This window comes from Sphaerodactylus townsendi, linkage group LG06, assembly GCF_021028975.2.
Source record: "Sphaerodactylus townsendi isolate TG3544 linkage group LG06, MPM_Stown_v2.3, whole genome shotgun sequence".
Classification (NCBI taxonomy): domain Eukaryota; kingdom Metazoa; phylum Chordata; class Lepidosauria; order Squamata; family Sphaerodactylidae; genus Sphaerodactylus; species Sphaerodactylus townsendi.
In genome coordinates, this window is record NC_059430.1 from 117,461,365 (window position 1) to 117,480,630 (window position 19,266).

At 44.6% G+C, this 19,266-nt stretch overlaps 1 protein-coding gene across 2 annotated transcripts; it reads left to right on the forward strand.

Moving 5' to 3' along the window:
• Positions 1-56: 56 nt before the first annotated feature.
• Positions 57-17,205, forward strand: LOC125434482. 2 transcript variants are annotated; one of them, XM_048499924.1, is made up of 7 exons: positions 57-247; positions 8,205-9,076; positions 10,305-11,287; positions 11,884-12,001; positions 13,153-13,758; positions 15,124-15,284; positions 16,615-17,205. In XM_048499924.1, the coding sequence occupies exons 2-6, from the start codon at positions 8,428-8,430 to the stop codon at positions 15,276-15,278; spliced, it is 2,511 nt and encodes an 836-aa protein (XP_048355881.1). In that variant the 5' UTR covers positions 57-247; positions 8,205-8,427; the 3' UTR covers positions 15,279-15,284; positions 16,615-17,205. The 2 variants fall into 2 exon arrangements, with proteins under 2 accessions (XP_048355881.1, XP_048355880.1); XM_048499923.1 differs by lacking the exon at positions 57-247 and adding an exon at positions 2,515-2,635.
• The last annotated feature ends 2,061 nt before the right edge of the window (positions 17,206-19,266 follow it).

A 19,266-nucleotide genomic window follows, 5' to 3' on the forward strand; every position in this document is an offset into this window, starting at 1 on the left:
TAACGAAAGGCCTGATGGGAGCTGTAGTCTTTTTTTTGGTTATGGCCAGGAAGGGACTCTGGAAACGCGCAGAGGCGAAGAATAGAACGAAGCAGGAGTTCGGTAGCGTTTTAAACCCTAACAAATTTTATTTCATTTATATTAAAAATGAACGTACCAGAACATTGCTGTTGGGACATTGTTGGGACTTTGGAAAGAAAGCAGGGAGCTTTGTTTTTTTATATAGGACAACAACAGCGCCAAAAAGGTAAATTTCATTCTATTTCCACAATTGAAGAATGGTGGGTGAAGGCAGAATCAGCAGAAATGGCCAAGCTTACTTCGTTGCTTAAAGAAAAGGATTTGATTAAATTTTTTGACAATAGAAGCCTGTCAGGGATGGCACCTAGTTGATTGAGATGCATGCATTCCTAACTCAGTGTAGTTGCTACATGAAATACGGACGGTGATTGTATCTGGGAGACTGAGATGCATTCCTGTCAATGTAACTGCTTCAAAATATATGTTACCACTGCTGTAATGGGACATGCTTTCCTTGGTCTATGTATTGTCGAAGGCTTTCACGTCCGGAATCACTGGGGTGCTGTGTGGTTTCCGGGCTATATGGCCGTGTTCTAGCAGCATTCTCTCCTGACGTTTCGCCTGCATCTGTGGCTGGCATCTTCAGAGGATCCTCTGAAGATGCCAGCCACAGATGCAGGCGAAATGTCAGGAGAGAATGCTGCTAGAACACGGCCATACAGCCTGGAAACCACAAGCACCCCAGTTTCCTTGGTCTCTTTTTCACGGTTTCACGTGCTTGGTAGAGAACTATGCTTATATCCCTGACACTTTCTACTTCCATGGGAACCAGGGTGTTTCCGTTACTCTGTGGGAGTAAGAGTCCAGGTGGCTTTATCTCTATCTGCCACTGATATTGGGGCACTTAGTCTCCCAGCTAACTCTTCTCACATTCTTTGGGAAAATAGGAGGGGGGATTGTTTTTGAATAAAGGGGCTACCAAAAGCCAGGTTCGCCAGAACTGGCTACTTGTAAGCTGGGTCCTTCATTGCCTTCCAATAAATTCTTCTGATCAACAATCCAGAGTCTGTTTATTGATTCAAGGATCGAGAGCTAAGGTAGATTATATAGATAAAAAGCCAAAAAAGAGGCAATGACTAATGGTTTTGAAGGAGTACTTTTAAAAGTAAGGACCATTAAAGAAAAGGGTGATATTTATCTGATAATCAGTAATGTGTTTATAAAGATATTACTTACTTCAAAACCAAGTATTATTTACAACTAATACTCGAGGCAGAGGAAGTTGGAAGTTCCTTTGATAGATGTATTTATCTATATTTGTAATTTCTGAAACTTTTGTTGGTGTTGTCAAAATGTTTTTAGGTATGAATACAAAATGTAAACAAAATTTATTCCAGCAGAAACAGATGAGTGAAAAGTTGTTTCATTTGATTCATGGTTTACCTGCATTTGGGGAAAGATTTCTGTTGTTGGTGAAGTTGCAGCAGATTTATGGCCACTCTGTAAAGAGACATTCACAAGCAAACTCACTGTTACATCTGAGAACCAGCCAGGGACCACTGTGCAGTGGTGTAGCACCCATGGGACAGGAGGGGCACAGCGCCCCAGTCAGAGCCGTGGCAGAGGTGTGCCAGGGGCGTGCCAGGGCGGGGAGCGCCGTGGCAGGTGCGCAGGGCATAAGTGTTTCCCCACACTCTGCCCCTGCCACTATGTGCAGCTTCTGAGATCAAGCTGGTCTGGGCTATCTGGGAACGTTTACACTACTATAAATGTGGTTGAACCTTTATGGTGCCACTGGACTGCTGTTTTATTTAGCAGTGAGTGCACACCTAGAATTATTGCCATGCACTCTTGCAGCCCATGTTAGACCCTTGTTTCAGCATCTGCTTCATCATTGAGTGTACGACTCTGATCTGGATAACTATGGTTGATTCCCCACTCCTCCACATGAAGCCAGCTGGGGAACCATGGGCCAGTCACAGTTCTTTTCCAGCACTCTCAACAGAAGCAGGCAAATGGCCTTGGAAGACCCTACCAGGTCACCATAAATCAGCTGTGACTTGGCAACACATGTATAAACAAAAGTATTAAACTGGGATTCACAATGGTATTGGCTAAAATCCCATTGCAAATGACTGCTGCTGCACAATATCCAACGACGTGTGGACCCCCCCTTATCCTCTAGCCTTGCTCCCCTTTCTGCCACTCAAAGCCTCCAAAATGGAGCCCCTAAATCAAAGCCGGATGTTAGGGGGCGTGTCTTCCTCCCTTCCGCCCTGGCATTTTCCCCTCCATAGACCACCCATAGATGCCTTGGAAAGGAGACGAGTTATACTCCCGCCTCTTCCATCGGATTGACAGGCAATCTCGCCAACCCACGGGACCTCTCCGTTACCTAGGTTTTCCCTTTGATTGACCTGTTATCATACCAATCCCCATCGCCTACTTTTCCACCGCGAAGGGGTGAGGCTGTTATCCCCAGCCACCCCGCTCCCTATTGTCTCTTGATTGACAGGCAACCTAACCAATTGTTGCTCTCTTGGCGGGGGGCGGGGGGTGGGCGGATTCTGAGAGCTGACGGCTCCTCCCCTTTATGGTGGCCCTTTAACCGCAGGTAGGTTGGTGGTTAGCGCCGTTTAGCACAGCGGTGGGGGGAGGGGAGGCCGGCTGAGGTAACTTTTTTACCTCAGAGGGTGGCGGGATGCGGGCGCGGGAAGAAGCTCGTCCCTCTGAGAGTAGAGATGGAGGGTCCGGCGGGTTTTCTCCTTTGCTTTCCGTGCAGCGCCTGGTCCCCATTTGCCCTTCATCAAAGAGCATCCTCCTTCGCTCCAGGCCTCGCTTTCCCCTCAGGGCTCCATTTTCCGAGGATGCTTCCAGTCAGTCGATGCATGCTCCTGTCTCCCCGTCTCCCGCCTTTCCCCCCTCGAGCCTTTGCATTGTGTGTGTTTCGATGAAAACGATTTCGATCGGGGGAGGGATTTATTATTTATTTTGCTTAAAATATACGATTTACTTGGGACCGACGGTACCGGATGAACCGGGGTTGTCCGCAGTGTGGAAACAAAACGAAACATCTTGTAATGAAATGGTTTTAATGCTTATATTTGTGTGTGTGTTTGTATGTGTGTGTATAAATATAAATACAAAAATATCTCCCGAGGGAGATATAGATTATATATATATATAATTTTATTTTTATGATGTATTGATATGTAAAGCTGCCTCGAGTCCCTCGGGAGATTTGTGGGGTACAAATGACAAGTATAAATAAATACATGAATCATATTTCTTGAATGAGACTTGATGTGTAGGAAGGGGCAGCTGACTCCCCCTCCACCCCAAGGCATGGAGGGTAAAGAACATCACCTGGTAAATCTCATCCTGTTAAACTTCTGTTAAAGGGATGGGATATTTTTCTCCAGGCCTGTTGGCAACCTTAGTCTTAGCCTGTTGCATGGGATATTTTTCTCCAGGCCTGTTGGCAACCCTGACTCAACCCTAGTCAGAAGATTGTATTTTGAGCCCCTGGTCTTCAAGGGCTTAGAGAGCTGGACTGGAATTTGAGGTCAAATCTCTACTTGAAGCTTACCAAGTGACCATAAACTGACTTCACTTCTATCATAGGGCTGTGAGGATGAAATAGGTAAGGGATAGTTATGCATATACTTCCTGAAGTCTTTGCAGAAAGGGCAGGATAAAAACTCTTTTAAAAATTGCAGAGCCCCGCCTGCAAGTTCCTACATAGTCAGATCCCCCCCCCCAAAAAAATGCTGCTTTTTAGAAAGACCTGGTTCATTCACAGTAAGTGCCAGCAGCCCAGAGGAAAAAATGCTCCTTTAATAGAAACTGAATAGTTTGTGATTTACCTCAGTGTCACAAAAAACTTTCACCTACCCATTTCCTCTTATTAAACCTATACTTAAGGGACAGGGCCTTTTCTCTCTCCAGGCTGTTGGCAGCACTACGTTCTGTCTGCCTTGATGCATGGGCTAAGAGAAGCAATAGAAGAGGTTTTGATTTATACCTCCCTTTTCTGTAAAGAGACTCAAAGGAGCTTACAATCACCTTTCCCTTCCTCTCCCCTCAACCTTGTCAGGTAGGTGGGATTAAGAGAGTTCTGAAGCACTAACTCAAGGTCACCCAGCAGGCTTCCATGTGTAGGAGCAGGAAAACAAATCCAATTCACCAAATAAGAGTCCGTTGCTCAGGTGGAGGAGTGGGGAATCAAATCTGATTCTCCAGATAAGAGTCTACCTACTTTTTATCACTACACCACACTAGTGCAGTGGGGGATGCAAACAATTCCTTCTTTGGCTGATTCCTACCAGCAATATGCTCAGGTTATTGTCTGATGTTGCACATACCCCTGGCTTCCAAACCAGTTCATAACTCCGGCTCCCTTTTGTTGTGTTATCCGACTGTAATTGTATGTGCTTGCAACTTCGTAGGTTTCCAGATCCAGAAAGTCTGACCATCGCTGTCTCAACCAGTTGTTTCACACAGCTGATATGTTTGTAATTTTGCTTCCACAAAATGTTGGGGTGATGACCGCCTAGGCTTATTGTATTTATACTTTAGTTTCCAGCCAGATATGCTTCTGATGGTATCTCACAGTTCGAGTGCATAATAAGTTGTTTGATGAGGTCAGGCCTAAGCCTATAAATATTTTAATTAAAATAAAACTAAAACATGGCCTGACCTGCCACTGATGGTTTTCTCTGAAATCACCTGATCTGGCTGTTTTCTGTCTTATTCCCTCACAGATGTAAGCAACTAGGAATCAGGGCTATTTATTAATATTTTGCGTTTCTTTATTACATTGAAATCTTTTCCCCATCAGGGAACCTAAGGGAGCTTGCCTCAGTTTCCCAAAAGCTCTCCCAAGCAGGCAGTAACCAGACCTCAGACCTGCTTAGTTTCAGCAAGGATCCTGTGTCCTGTGCCTTCCAGTGATTCACTGAAATTCCTTTCAATACAGGGTAAGGAGGAGATGAGGCTTGACAGTAATGGTGAAACCTCCATGGAAAGAGGCAACGTATTTCTGAAATAGGAGGTTTTTTGGCCCACAGCGAGGGATGGTTATTGTTTTCATGCTGGGCTTGAGGATTTCTCAGAGGCATCTAGCTGGCCATGATACAAGATAGAATTGCAGGCTAAATGGATCTTTGAGTTTTATATCCATGCATTAAAAGCTGGGAGTTATTCCTATGGAACATTTTAGGATTTATGAGAATGGTAGGCTTGAACCATAAAGCTACTGTTCTGTGCAAGAGGACTGGGCTTCAGTCCATTACACACTAACTTGGAAGTAAGAACCAGGGAATGTAGAAGGACTGTTTTGTATTAGGATTTACTAGGGTTGCACTATGAGGCCACGATCCTCTGCACACTGTCTGGGAATAATAAGCTTATGAAATACAGTAAGACTCTTGAGCAAATGTGAATGAGTTGTAGGCACACTTACAAGCAAGTGCCATTAAAATAGGCTAGGTTTGCTTTTATGTATGCATAGGAGTAGGCTCTAAAAAGATAGATAGTTTGTGTTATGTATTTTTAAATAGCATAACACACAGAAGTCACTCACCTTTAAATGAGATATATGTTCTAATTACAAAACATTTTGTTATTTAATATAGTCTTACTCTCTTTTTCCTCCCAAGAGCCCAGATGGTAACTTTTTCAAAAAGACATCCAGGCATCTTACAAGGCTGATTTATTATCTTCATTCAGGCTGATTTATTATGTGCATCCAGGCTATGATGTGGTCAACACATTTTGCTATTCCTGTGGCCAATTTGCCAGCAGTGAAATATCTACAACAGAACTTGTTCTATTAACAGAGCTGTGACATTCCCCCCCTTACTCACTATGTCTCTTTGTCCTTAGAGACTTACGCTAGTTCCATTCTTTTTACACGTACATTTTTCATTCCAAATCTTCTCATTTTCCTTCCAAAGCATTTGATTTTAAATGTGTAATTTATCATAATCACAGAATTAGATTTTGTGCTGTGAAAGAATGCAGGATTTTTGCTGAAAATTCTGTCAGCTAGTTGTTTAGCTGTTGCTTACAGCTAAATACACAACATAGATAGGGTAAGACAGCTGGAATTGTTTATCTGCTGTTACCCATCATATACTCATGACTTCTTAGCTGTCTCTACCTCCTTTAACCTTCCCATAATCTCTGCTCCCTGATCCCTCCCTGGACATATATATGGTGCCAAGTCTTCCTTCAAAGTCCTCCTCAGCCCCCACCTTTTCACTGAGGTCTTTGGCTTAACCCCTTAATCCTCATGGACGGCTGTAACAAAGTTTAAGCACATATTACTGCACACTGTCATACATCTCTTGCTACACTTGTCTGTCTCAGCCCTCTCCCTCTGTTGTTTTCCCCATAATTAAATTTAGACTGTTAAGCTCCCTGGGGTCAAATAACTCTTATTTTGCTTCTAAGATTCGAAATCACTAAATGTATATTGATGGGCTGCTTATGTTATAATAATGCATTACTTCAAGATGTGATATTACACAGAGCAGTGGTTGCCAATGATAGCAAGGGAGTTTTTTTAATAGACCACAGGGTCACTTCTTAGTGAAAAAGTTGATGACTTCATTTAGGTCGAGGTAACAATATGTTTACCAGACATATGAGGATATCAGCCACTTCACTGGTTAGGGAAATGCTGATGCAGTCAGAGAAAGGGAAACTTGGCCTGAAGTGGTATGTGATTGCCTCCCTCCCTCCCCTGCATTTCATGTCAAGCCACTTGCATGAATATGTACAAACATCCTTAGACAAGAGTGTCATCATGACCAGGCAAGTTAGTCCTCCTTTTCTCTCAGCATGGTGCAGTAGTTAAAAGCAGCAGACTCTAATCTGGAGAACTGGGTTTGATTCCCCACTCCTCCACATGAGTAGTGGACTCTAATCTGGTGAACTGGGTTTATTTTCCCCATCTGGTAAACTGGCTTTGTTTCTCCTGTTCCTCCACAAGAAGCCTGCTGGGGAGCTTGGGCTAGTTATTCTCTCTGCCCCACCTGCCTCACAAGGTGCCTGTTGTAGGGAGAAAAAGGGAAGGCAGATTGGAAGCCACTTTGAGACACCTCATGATGGAAAAAAGCAGGTATAAAACCAACTCTTTTTCTTCTAAAGAAAAGGCAGCCCTCAGTGCCAGGCAGGCCCAACCAACTTCATTGCTACTGTCTTTTCTTTAAATGTTGAGCAGTGAAGAAGCAAATGAGCTGTTGGTATAAAAGCAGCTTTAATTCTGTTGAAACAAAATGCCCAATATGGGCTTTCCCTGTAAGAATGACTTGTAAGAGTGCCCTGTGCTAAGAGTGCCCTGTTTAACAACCAGTGCCCTGTCAGGCCTGTGTGCATTTATTGTGAGATACAAGACTATAACCAAACCGAAACTTTTGAGTGCTACTAGCTTCTACTGTGCATCTCCAGATGTTTTGCATTGGAAACCAAGCACTTCTGTAGCAAAGCTTACAAACACAGAAGCAAACTGTTAACTGAGTGAATGGATTGCAGCCATGGGTTGTTGAACAATGGAGAACTTTCAGTGGATACAAGAAAATGTTGGGTTGTTTCAAATCCCAGTGCTGCCATGAAGCTTTCTGGGTAAGCACAGGCACTTGCTGGCTGGCTGTCTAGTCCTCCTCACAGGGTTGTTGAGAAGATAACATTGAGGAAGTCCCATTCTGACTGCTTTCAAATCCTTGGAAGAAAAGCCGAAGTATAATAAATACTTTTAACCACTAGTCCTGGGCAGGAATGGCAAATATATGTAACTTCCTCTTATCTCACTTTTAGACTACTGGGTGTTTAGGGTTTCTCTAGCAGCTTTATTACAGATATTCATGTCTTTTTGAAATTGAATTTCCCCCCACCTAGTAGCACTTGACTCAGCAAAGCTTGAAGGTTTCTCCAAGCCTTTTCTGAAAGAGTCACAAGTCAGATAATGGCTCCTTAAGTTGGAGGAAGGCTTCAGACTTTGTTGAGTGGGCACTAGGATACATGCCAGTCTGATCAGATGTGACCTTGCTTAGTTGAAACTGAATATAGACACCACACCAAAGACTTTTTGCTTGGAATGTTGGCTTATGTAAATTAAAGCTACATTTCTACAGGAGCAGCAGTTCTTTGATTGCATTTTCTTATGAATTCTGATCCAGGGTGATTCTTCAGCATTGGTATGAATGGGGAAACAAAGCTGTTGTGGCTGCCCTAAGTCCCTTGTTTTAGAAGTTGCACAGTTTGTATAATCTCTGTATGGAGGACACATATCATCTAAGGAGGATCGCCTGCAAGAAGACTGGGAACCCTGAATTTTTTTGCATTTTCTTTTCTGGCATCTGGGCTTCTGGTGTTTGAACTGTCAAAGGCCTGCCCTCTCGCATGTTCACTTCCACCAGTGAAACACCTTGGTTTGTCTCAAGAACAATGAGGCGCGACAGACCCCAAGAGCGGGCAGCCAGCTGGCCAGCAGAACACATCAAGGTGCTCCTTGCCCTCTGGACTGAGGCAGCAGTGACTCACGATCTCAGTTCCCACGGGAGGAATCGTGCTGTGTATGACGGCATTTCCCAGCGCCTTGCCGAAATGGGCATTTACCGGACTGGGGACCAATGCCGGGAGAAAATGAAAGGTCTAAAAGTCGCCTACCGCAAAGCCAAAGAAAACAATTCAGTGGGGCGGCCCCCTATCAAGTGTCCATTCTATGATGAGATAGACCAGATAATGACACAGTACATCAACTGCAGGCCAGGCTTTCCCTCAGAAACGGGTGAAGGCTCCAGCACCATCGTGGACAGGCAAGAAGGACTCCCCATCTCAGAGCCCTGGGGGTCCCAATCTGGTATCTCTGAGCGCTGGGGATCCCAGGCCGCAGCACACTGGTTGTCACAGACTGCTGCCTCTGAAAGTCAAGGGACTGATGAATTCAGCTATGTCCAGGCCGAGTCCCAAGATGCCTTTGGTGAGATCCAAGTCATCCCAGTTCAAGTGAAGGAGGAGGAATCGGAAGATGAGATATCACCTGAGCTTGGTAAGCTCTTTTGTCTGTTTTGCCTGAGTTTATGTCAACAGGGCCTTTGCTGCAGGACGTGTCAGGTCGGGCTGACTCCTTGCTCTGTAGAGTGTAGTGTTGGTTCTGTTATTCTGTCATGTTTATTTCATTTGAGCCATTTCCTAAACCTTTAGTCCCTAAAGCCTCTGACCCATCCTTCCTTTTTTTCATTGGTACCCATGTACGGTGTATCTCAAGAACTGATTCTTTCCTGTCCTGGGATGTCTCACAAGAACTGCTGTTATTAAAATTCTGCTGCCATCCAATAATCAAATAAAAATATACCTCAGCCTTGCAGACAAGGTACTTTCCCATAAGGACCGTTATTAATTCAAGGGACTTTTATGACACCCATTGTGTACTAGGTAGCTTGCTCACTCATCATATCTTAATGCTGTCGCAATTAACAGTTTGTCCGTTTGGACCGCAGGATCCTCCTTGTGAAGACAGCATATTTTGTGAGTGTTCCTCAGCTGGAATTTGCTGGTCTTTTTTCTTCAAAGTCTAGATATGCCTAGTACTAGCTCTTTGCCCACTATTTCTCTATCTGGAAATTTTAGATGAGAATTCAGCATCCAAGCTGGATTGCTAAACAGATCCTATCCAACAGACAGGCAATTTCATACTAACACTTTTTTGTGTATTCATGGGATCGCTGCAGATGGGGAAGCTGCAAACGGAGAATGTTCTGTTGCAACCAAATCTAATCAACAGGGTATAATGAAAGTTGATATTCTTGGACTTTTATATGTTAATTTCTCTATCTGATCATGCAATCAGCTTCCCACAATGCTTCAACTCTCCCTGTCTTTGGCTGCTAAAGCCCATTCAAACATTCAGAGGGGTGGGAGATTCAAATGGTACTTATGAAGCTGTACCATTTTCAGAGAGTCACACTCTGACCATTTCCTCACCTCCCCCCACCCCCAAAAAAGCCAGGCTGTCTTCCCATTAAATATTAGCTTTCCAAACACAGTGACTTCTGATGTAGATCAGCGCACTTCCATGCTCCGGCATATACACTGAAGCTATTTCATAATGTAAACACTGCGTAATGTATTTTCTCTGAAGTTTTGTTCCACTTTTGATCCTTATTAATTTTCTCACTTACCCACTTAGGTTAGCCCGACTGTTAAAAGTCTTCAGTATTTGTACATAATTGCATTCCTGTGGATGTTTGTTTATATGTATGTGTCCTCTTCTATAGTGATGGAAACACAACCCATGCCAAGGCATCTCATCTCCATGCTTGACCAGCGTCCTCACCTCCGAACCCAGAAGCAAAAGGTTCAGGGGGAGGGACCATCAAGCTATCAAAGGGGCGCTGGCCGGAAGTACAACAGTTCCCATCACCTGGAGCTGCAGAGAGTGCAGAGACAGGCGGCCAACCAAGCAGAGGAGAAGCAGAGCTTAGCTGAATTCATTCAGCATGACAGGGAGATGCGCCGGGAGGACCGGGAATTCCAGGCCCAGCTCTTTGAGAAACTTTTTCAGAAGCAAACGGAGCTTGTTCAAGCACTGTCTCAGAGAGCTCCTGTCAGCCCTGCCTCCACCACCTGTATCAACACCCTGCAGGCCTTGCTGGTGTCTGCAAAGAATGGAGCAGGAACTGCAGCCCATGGTTCCCAGTTACAGGCTTTGCTAGAACAGATTGTGCAGGCTGAAGCCTCAGAGAAAGGCCTGCCTAGGCTTCCTGTGAAGGACGCCCTTGGGGGAGCCATGAAGGTGCCTCCTGAGGTGCAGTACTGGACTGCCGAAGAGATACTGAGGTGGCTGCTGTCTCAGCAATCTCCCAGCGACCAGTGCCCAGAGGCATTAGTGACCCCCAGACCAGGGAGTGTGGCTGGCAAGGGCCGCAACAAAGTCCAGCAGCTCTGTGCTAAAGAGACAGATGCAGATGTCAATGTCGAAACACAGCGCCAGTGCTTCAGGCAGTTCTGCTACCAGGATGCCTGTGGGCCCCAAGAGGTTTATAGGTGCCTGTGGGACCTTTCGCATCAGTGGCTGAGGCCAGAGGTCCGCACCAAAGAGCAGATCATGGAGTTGTTGGTGGTTGAGCAATTTTTGAGTATCCTGCCTGAAGAAATCCAGACCTTGGTACGTGAGTGCCAGCCAGAAAATGGCAAAGAGGCTGTGGCCCTGGCAGAGAGGTTCCAGCTTCACTTTGAATCCAAGAGGAAACGGGACCAGGTGAGATCATGTTGAGAACTAGTTATTTCTGATTTGGGGAGATAGGAAAAGGGATAGGAGACATCGCATAGATTTCTGCTTGGCCAAGGGGTTCATGATGGAATCACAAGAATCCCATCTCTGTTTTCGGTGACTGATTCTAGCCTGCCAACTCAAGGAAGGAGAGAACAGAGAGCTGGTGCTTGCAGTTTGACTACTGGAAGCCTTGCCTGTTGGTTCCCTCAGAAATCTCAGACTTTGGCTGACACTGCACGCACATGTTCAGATTTCTCCTAAATAACTCTAATTGCTAGAAATTTGCTTTAAGAAAAGTTGAAGTTCACATCATTGCAAAGCACAAGACTCAGAACTGCACAATATTTTTAGTCCTGTGAAAAGGCCTGGAAGCATATGCAGTAGGCTTTTGTCTTCCAAGGAAACTTAGCGTAAGGTGGTTTTGTTAGCAAGAATTTTTTAAAAATTGCTAACAAAAAGCAAATTAGTATTTTCCACCTAAGGCTCACAGGTAAGGGGAACTGCTCCTGTATATCTCTTATAGGGCCTCTTACTTAAGTGATGACTGCATTAAGTGATTAAGTGATGACTTCTTGTTCCAGACACGAGTCACGTCTGAGGACATGGTTCCAATTTCTTCCCGAGGAAAACTGGATGAGAATGAAAGACAAACAGATGTCAAAGATAGTCAGGAGAACCCTGGGAGGACTAGCTTACTGGGTAAGGATTTGCTTATTAAATTGAATATGTATTTTGCTGTAATCACTTAGCCCTCTGATCTGAACTTCCCAATGATTCATGCAGGTGTAGCAAACCTCAGGATACAGGGATAGGCAAAGTATCCCCAGAATCTTCACTAGACAACAGGTAGGGAGTAGATTCTGACTTAAAGGGGAAGCTAGTCACATTTATGACCTAAATACAATCTACCTAACAAGGCATTCAAATAAAAAATCTATTCAGATGGATGTTTGATGTTTGGTTCAAGTTACTTGGGTATCGTTGTAATTTGTGACAGCACCAGAAACATGCCACACTTCAAATAACATCAAGTACATGCTGATCTGTACATGGGAACTCTATAGGAGACTTCCATATATGAAATGGCTGGATGGCTCTTGAGTGGATCACTGTCAGCCTCCGTCTGTCCTCTGCATTATTATTCCAGTAGTACCTGTTGTTATTCTGCTTATGTTATTGTGACCCAAGGCACATTATAAAGGTAAAGGCAGTCCCGTGTGCAAGCCCCAGTCATTACTGACCCATGGGGTAGCATCACATCACGACATTTACTAGGCAGACTTTGTTTATGGGGTGGTTTGGTATTACTTTTCCCAGTCATCTACACTTTACCTCCAGCAAGCAAGTCACATTACAAGTATCATTTTAAAAAAACTTTTCAGGCAATAAGATATGATAACATTTCAATCTAACAGCAAAGTTTGTTAGTAAGCCCAAAAAAATGCAGTTGGGCTTCAATTATAGAACAGAGTGGAAACCCAAACAATTCATGCAGACATGTCTAAGGTAACAGGACAATCAGTGTAGGAAATACTTCATCCTTAATAAAAGCCAGCTCCTGGCCTACAGTGAGATTACCATGAAGGTGAGGGCAGACTGCCAAGCATTTCTGCACAGTTCTGAGTGCAACATTGTTGATTACTGTGACTGCATCAAAGCTCTTTCTGAGGGTTTGTGCCCTCAAACTCCTGGCTGTAAAGTAAGGAAGCACAACCATCCAGGGAGACTGCATCTATGGGCAAGGAGCCCAGGTCTTCTGATTCCCAGCCTAGGGCCTTAACCAAAAGCCCATCTGTTATTTTTTTCTATCTTGGCAGGTCTCTCAAGATAAACTTATTCTCCATCTTCAGGTACAGAAGCGCACCTTCGTCTGAGGAAGAGACCAAAGATTGCATCCAGGCACAGTGGAGAACATGAAGAGACAACGGCAAAACACAGGAAGCTGGATAATAACCTAGAGGAGCAGGAGGCGACGGAGGCTGCAGAGAGAGTGAACCGCAGGCCGATTCCTGGGTCAGGAAAGCAAGACAGGAAAGGAAAAGGGCACGAAAGATCTGTTCCAGTTGCTGTGGCTGCGGAGAGTACAGCTGAGGGGCAAGCCAAGGTGGAGGGCAGTGGAAGGGCTTCAAAATCTCTGAATGGGGCACTTCCTTCTGCCACACTGCGAATGCGGAAGACGCCAGTGAGCCTTGTGCCCTCTCAGCTGGCTTTCGACAAGGATGACATTGTGTCTAGCCCTTGGCATAGAAATGAAAGCCGCACATCTCCCGAGGCAGATGGACCTTCTCTCAGTGACAGTATTGAGCTGCTGCCGGATTCTCCGTGGAGCGGAAACGGCAGCGGTGACACAACCCATGACGGGCCCACTGATTCCAGAGTGGCGCCATCCTGTGCCAACTGCTCTGTCCTGAAGGCTGAGCTGGACACGATCTGTGAGGAGCTCAGGATAACCCAAGGTAACCACTAGGGGCATGAATGGGAAAGGTGACTTCGCTGGTTCAGGTTGCCAGCCTGTCCTTTACCATGCTGTTGTGCAAGAAACTGTATTGTGATCACAAGTTCACGTGGCAGGTGATAAGTAAGGGAAAGATAGTCCCCTGTGCAAGCACCAAGTCACTGTGGGGTGGTGTCACATCACACCCTTTCCTAGGCAAACTTTGTCTATGCGGTGGTTTGCCATTGCCTTCCCCAGTCCTCTACACTTTAGCCCCAGCAGGCTGGGTACATGTTTTACCAACCTCAGAAGGATGAGAGCCAACTCTCTTTTAAATGATTAAGCTGATGTTATGGCTCTTATAACCGTGGTGGCGAACCTGTGGCGCTCCAGGTGTTCATGGACTACAATTCCCATCAGCCCCTGCCAGTGTGGCCAATTGACCATGTAGACCGTGAACATCTGGATAAACAATTGGCCATCTGGATCACTGTAGTCCATGAACATCTGGATAAACAAGTGGCCATCTGGATCACCGCATAAACAATTGGTCATGCTGGCAGGGGCTGATGGGAATTGTAGTCCATGAACATCCGGAGTGCCATAGGTTCGCCACCACTGCTCTATAACAATGGTTTAGCATGGACTGGCCACAGTACAGTGCTAGTGTCAGCACTCCTCGGGAATGTCACCAAGATCAACTTCCCATGGGCAAGTCATGTCCCTTTCCACAACTTTGCACACAACCCGGCAGCTTTACACCGGTAACAAGATGCCTGCAAGCAGCAGCCACCAAATTGAGTAAGGCTGATGTAATAGCGATTGCTTGATGTGGCAAATGTGCCTCCATGTGTTGGCATGGGGAACGAGGAGCACCATGGCAGTACAATGCATAACTAAACCCAGAGTTCAAATGCTGTGCATACTTGTGATATTGGTGAGGAAAATCCAGAATTATTCTCTGGTGTCACCAGTGGTGGTTTATGAAATGCTTTGCAGAAGAAGTGGGTTTTAATGAAGGATCTGAAGGGGAGAAGCCTTCTGGGTAGACAGGGAGAGGCCGTGCCAGGGGTATAGAACTGCATGTAGGAGGCACGCGGAGAGACTTGAACAATAGCAGATGGTTCTGCAGAACCCAGCCGGGGAGGGGGGAGGTGATCGGAGATATATAGTTGAAGTTAGGAGCCTTAATTCTGAAGACAAAGATTTGAAAAGTCAATCTAGTACAGAAACGTGTTGTAAATCGTAGGCTCAAAGATCAATTATTGATAAAAGAAAGATGGCACTAGTGAAGGTCTGAACAAAAACTGTCAGCATCTCTTCTATTATCAATCATTCTGTGTACGGACAGTGTTGCAGGTCAGTTTCATGTTTGTTGTTGGTCCAGCTTCCACACTGTATGGACTCAGCGGAACCTCCCTGCAAGACTTAACAGAAGCTCTTGGCACCATTGCGCACATCCTCAACAACAGGAAGTCTTCATCAGCCGCAAACGCACCCCAGAAAGTTGCTGAAATACCCACGAGGCCAGTATGGCAATAGAAAAATGTAAGTCTTTCCCTGCCTCCTATCCTGTGTTTTTTTCCCAAAAAATGATTGGTTCTTCTCATATCATCTGCTTCTCACTCTTTGTTCCCCAGAAACAGTATTTTCAACACTTTGTCTTTTTCCATAGTGAAAGCAGGCAAAAAAGAAGAGGGTGCAAAAATGCAGTTTAGTGGGAATTGTATTCCCTAAAGATTTAGCTTTGTTACTTATTTTGTAAGATGGAGTCTGTAGCTTTCCCCTGGCTCCAGAGCAGATGGCTGCAGCAAGAACTGAAATAGTTCTTTTAAAAAGCAGGCAGCCTGACTTGAGGAGGGTACAAGGACACCCTTTGCTCTTGGATTAAACCTATTATCCATCACCATCAGAGGTTCCTGGCTTCAGAAGTGAGTGGGGATGAGGATGGCTCCTGATCTGGGAACAGATTGGGACAAAGTCCCACTCCTGAAAGAATTCTCCAGGTCCCAGATGGGGGAGAGACAGGGGTAAGGACTCTAATACTGAAAACACAAGCAGACAGTGAGGACAAGGAGCTCTGGTCTAGATCGTGTTGAATAGCCCCTCTTTGAAAGAAGAACAAGGGAAATACTAGTACAATTACCGTCCTCTTTTTTCTCTCTGCGTTGGCAGAGTACTGTCCTATCACTTGGATAGGATAACTCCGGGTTAGGAAATACCTGGAGATTTTGGGGGTGGAGCCTGAGGAGGGTGGGGTTTGGAGCACAGAGGGGCTTCAATGGGGTATAATGCCATAGAGTCCCTCCTTCCAAAGCAGCCACTTTCTCCAGGTCAACTGATCTCTGTCCTCCGGAAGTCAGTTGTAATAATGGGAGATCTTGTAGCTACCACTTTGAAGCTGGCAAGCCTACCTGTCACTCTTGAGGAGCATAATGTATCCAGGTGTGTGCCTTTTACCTCTGTTGCACAACAACTGGTGGGGCAAGCCCTGAGAGTTTCCCCTTCCTCCATAGTCTTTTGTTTTCAGCTTTGTACAAGACTAAGTGATTTAGTTCTCTGCTCATATAACACACTGCCAGATATCTGCACCATCAGTTTACCTGGCCTTCATCATAAATTGTAGTGACACGTTGGAGAGGTTCTAACAGTCACCATACGCACGCAGAGTATAATTAATGTTGTTAAAGCAAAGTTTCCAAATGTTTTGGTTACTGGGGGAATGTAGAAATTGTTGTACCTGAGAATTGTGAAAGGAACAAGCTTTTGAAAAAGCTTCAACCATTTTTAGTATGCTTAGTTTACACTTCTTAAAGAAAATCTAAGTGGAACTTCTGCTTGTTTAACTAACAGTTTTTAAAAAATTTTACATTCTTAGAATTTCTGAACCACCGAATGATCTGAACGTACTCCAGCATGAAGGCAACCAAGAAATTCAACAGCAATAGCGACAGCATTAGGATGAAGGCAGTGGTAGGATTCAAATAATTTAACAACCGGTTCCAAAAGGACTCAGTGGTGGGATTACAACTATTCTCTGAAATAGACAACAAATTAGCTACTGGTTCTACAAATAAGTGCGAATAGGATGAATCCCACCTCTGGATGAAGGCCTCAATTTTTAGCAACAGCAGTGTCCTCAGCTCTTGTTGTTGGAGTTCTGCGATTGACCTTGCTACATTCTTTCTCCCCACTCCCTATCATCCTTAGAGGATCATGTAAGTTGCTAGGGCTGCAGCAAGACTTAGAAGCCCCAGAGCTGATATTCTTTGCCTGCAGTGGGGCAGATACCATCATGATTTGATTTGCCCTTTAAATGTGAAACTAGGGTTCATTTGTGTGTGTTTTTTTAAATACAGTAGTAGCTGTTTCTCCCCATTCCTGATCCGATCCAAATAAAGCAATTGGGAACATGTTTGTTTCAATTCTCTCTGTGAGCAATAAATCACGTCTGCAATTGAGCCAAAAAGGATGTGGAACTGCTCCTTATTCATTCCTTAAGTCAAAATATGAAGATCTTGCAGGAAAAAAGGTACCTTCTGCCTCTGGAAAGAATCTTGGGTTAGACAGCTGGAAAAGTTAACTCCTGTTATTTCTCGTTATCATCGAGCAAACCTTTTCCCATATGGATTCTGTGATTCCTGCCATCAGCCACGTCATTCTTTTCCAAGTAAGGTCTGTTGTTCTTTTTCTCCAGTACCCTCCGTAAAAACATTGCTTAGTGGAATAAGCCAGAATATTTGTTGAGAGTGGGTTGGATGCAGTCAGCTTGTTCACACTATTTCACCCAATTCCCTCCTTACCAGAGCCAACATCTCACATGACTTTGATCCATGAAGGTCCCGTGATCCCTAGCATAGCCTCTTTCCTGGCCGAAGGGAACTCTCTCCTTTTTTCACCAGAAGAATAGTTGACTAGATCTAATCTAGTGCTCTACGGTGTGATTCAGTGAGACCATTTGCCTGTTTAGCTGAGCCCTATTTACTCTGACAGAAACTTCAGAGTCTCAGACACAGGGCTTACATATTCTTTATTTCATTTTTATGCCAGTCTTCATGTAAAGAGATCTGGGCAGCACAGATGGTCTATTCAGATTTTCTTCTCACAACAATCTGGTGAAGCTGATTAGACTGGGAGTTGGTGGGCCAAGGCCACTGGATAACATTCATGGGTGTGTAGGTACTCAAAGCCATATCTCACTGATCTAAGCCAAATATGGTTAACTGCTTCTTTACTGTAAAGACTTTCACAGCTGGAATCAATGGGCTGTTGTAGATTTTCTGGGCTGTGTGGCCCTGGTCTGGAAGTTTTTGCTCCTAACATTTTGCCCGCATCTATGCCTGGCATCTTTAGAGGCATGTCACAGTAAGATGTATGCCCTATCCCACCTTTCACTCCAATGAACAGCTGTCATTGTTTTTCTCTCCTCCATGAGGTAGGTTAGACTGAGACTGTGTCACTGGCTCAAGATTAGCCAGCAAGCATTTGTGGCAGAGTAGGGGATTTAAACCTAGCAATCTTAGATGTGAAAGGTGGAAATGATAAAGGAAATGGAGCCTGTCCGAACATGCAAAAAGCATTTACACTGATAATACATCAACACCTTTGAAGACTTGCTTTTTGTAGAGCAAACCAATCTTCGCCTCACACTGTCTGAACCATCAAGGGTGCCTGTATTGCTGAGGGACAAAAATCAAGGGGCACTTATCCCTTGAGGAGTCCATAGAGCTGGGGAACACATGGGATTTATTTACATGTAATATTTGGATTGGATTTGTGTTGCAGGATTTTGAGTACAGTGATCCCAGCCCTTACGTCTTTCTCTGAACTTGGGTTTTGGTCCTTTCTCCCACAAGCCTTTGCAAATTACTAGTACAAGTTCCAAAGCTGCAGTGCCCTGCTGTGGCCCTTCCTCTGTCATTGCAGACGTTCCAGAGACAAAGGGAGTGCCAGTCTCAAGTCTAAACAACATAGATTACTTGATGCTAAGCGTTCCCAGTCCCAGAGATTAGCCTTTGAGACAGCAAACCAGCTACGGCCATAACTCTGTATGGTGTATGTATTCCCCATACTTGCCCTTATTTCTTTTGAGGATCTGAAAGATGTTCTCTGTTCCATGGGAAGATGATAGCTTGGTCAATTAAGGTACAGTGGTTAAAAAAACTGTATGCACCCACATTAGAATATAGTCCTGAACAAATATGAGAATTATAATTCATCTTTATATGCTACCTTTGTTAAAACCATTATTTTGTGCCTTATTAAACATGATACTTTGATACAAGAGCATTTGTGCCAAATATATTTTTACTTTCAAACCGATAGGGGGGAGCAGGACTAGGTAGCCACTAAAACCCAGGTGGAGCATGCTTTATTCCATGGTGGAGGAATATACAATCCTACTACCATCTTTCTGTGGAACAGAGCATAGCTAACAACAGCTTAAACTGGTACCTCCTATGGATTCCCAAGGTAAATATATCTGATGAGTTCTTCATGCAGGGCTCCGTGCCAATTCCACCAGTTCTTC

What these genes read in the sequence shown, in the direction of transcription:
- LOC125434482 (XM_048499924.1), top strand. Translation starts at nt 8,428, where the DNA reads ATGTTCACTTCCACCAGTGAAACACCTTGGTTTGTCTCAAGAACAATG. An exon ending in TGAGATATCACCTGAGCTTG is followed by an intron (nt 9,077 to 10,304) that starts GTAAGCTCTTTT and finishes CCTCTTCTATAG; the next exon opens with TGATGGAAACACAACCCATG. An exon ending in TGGGAGGACTAGCTTACTGG is followed by an intron (nt 12,002 to 13,152) that starts GTAAGGATTTGC and finishes CTCCATCTTCAG; the next exon opens with GTACAGAAGCGCACCTTCGT.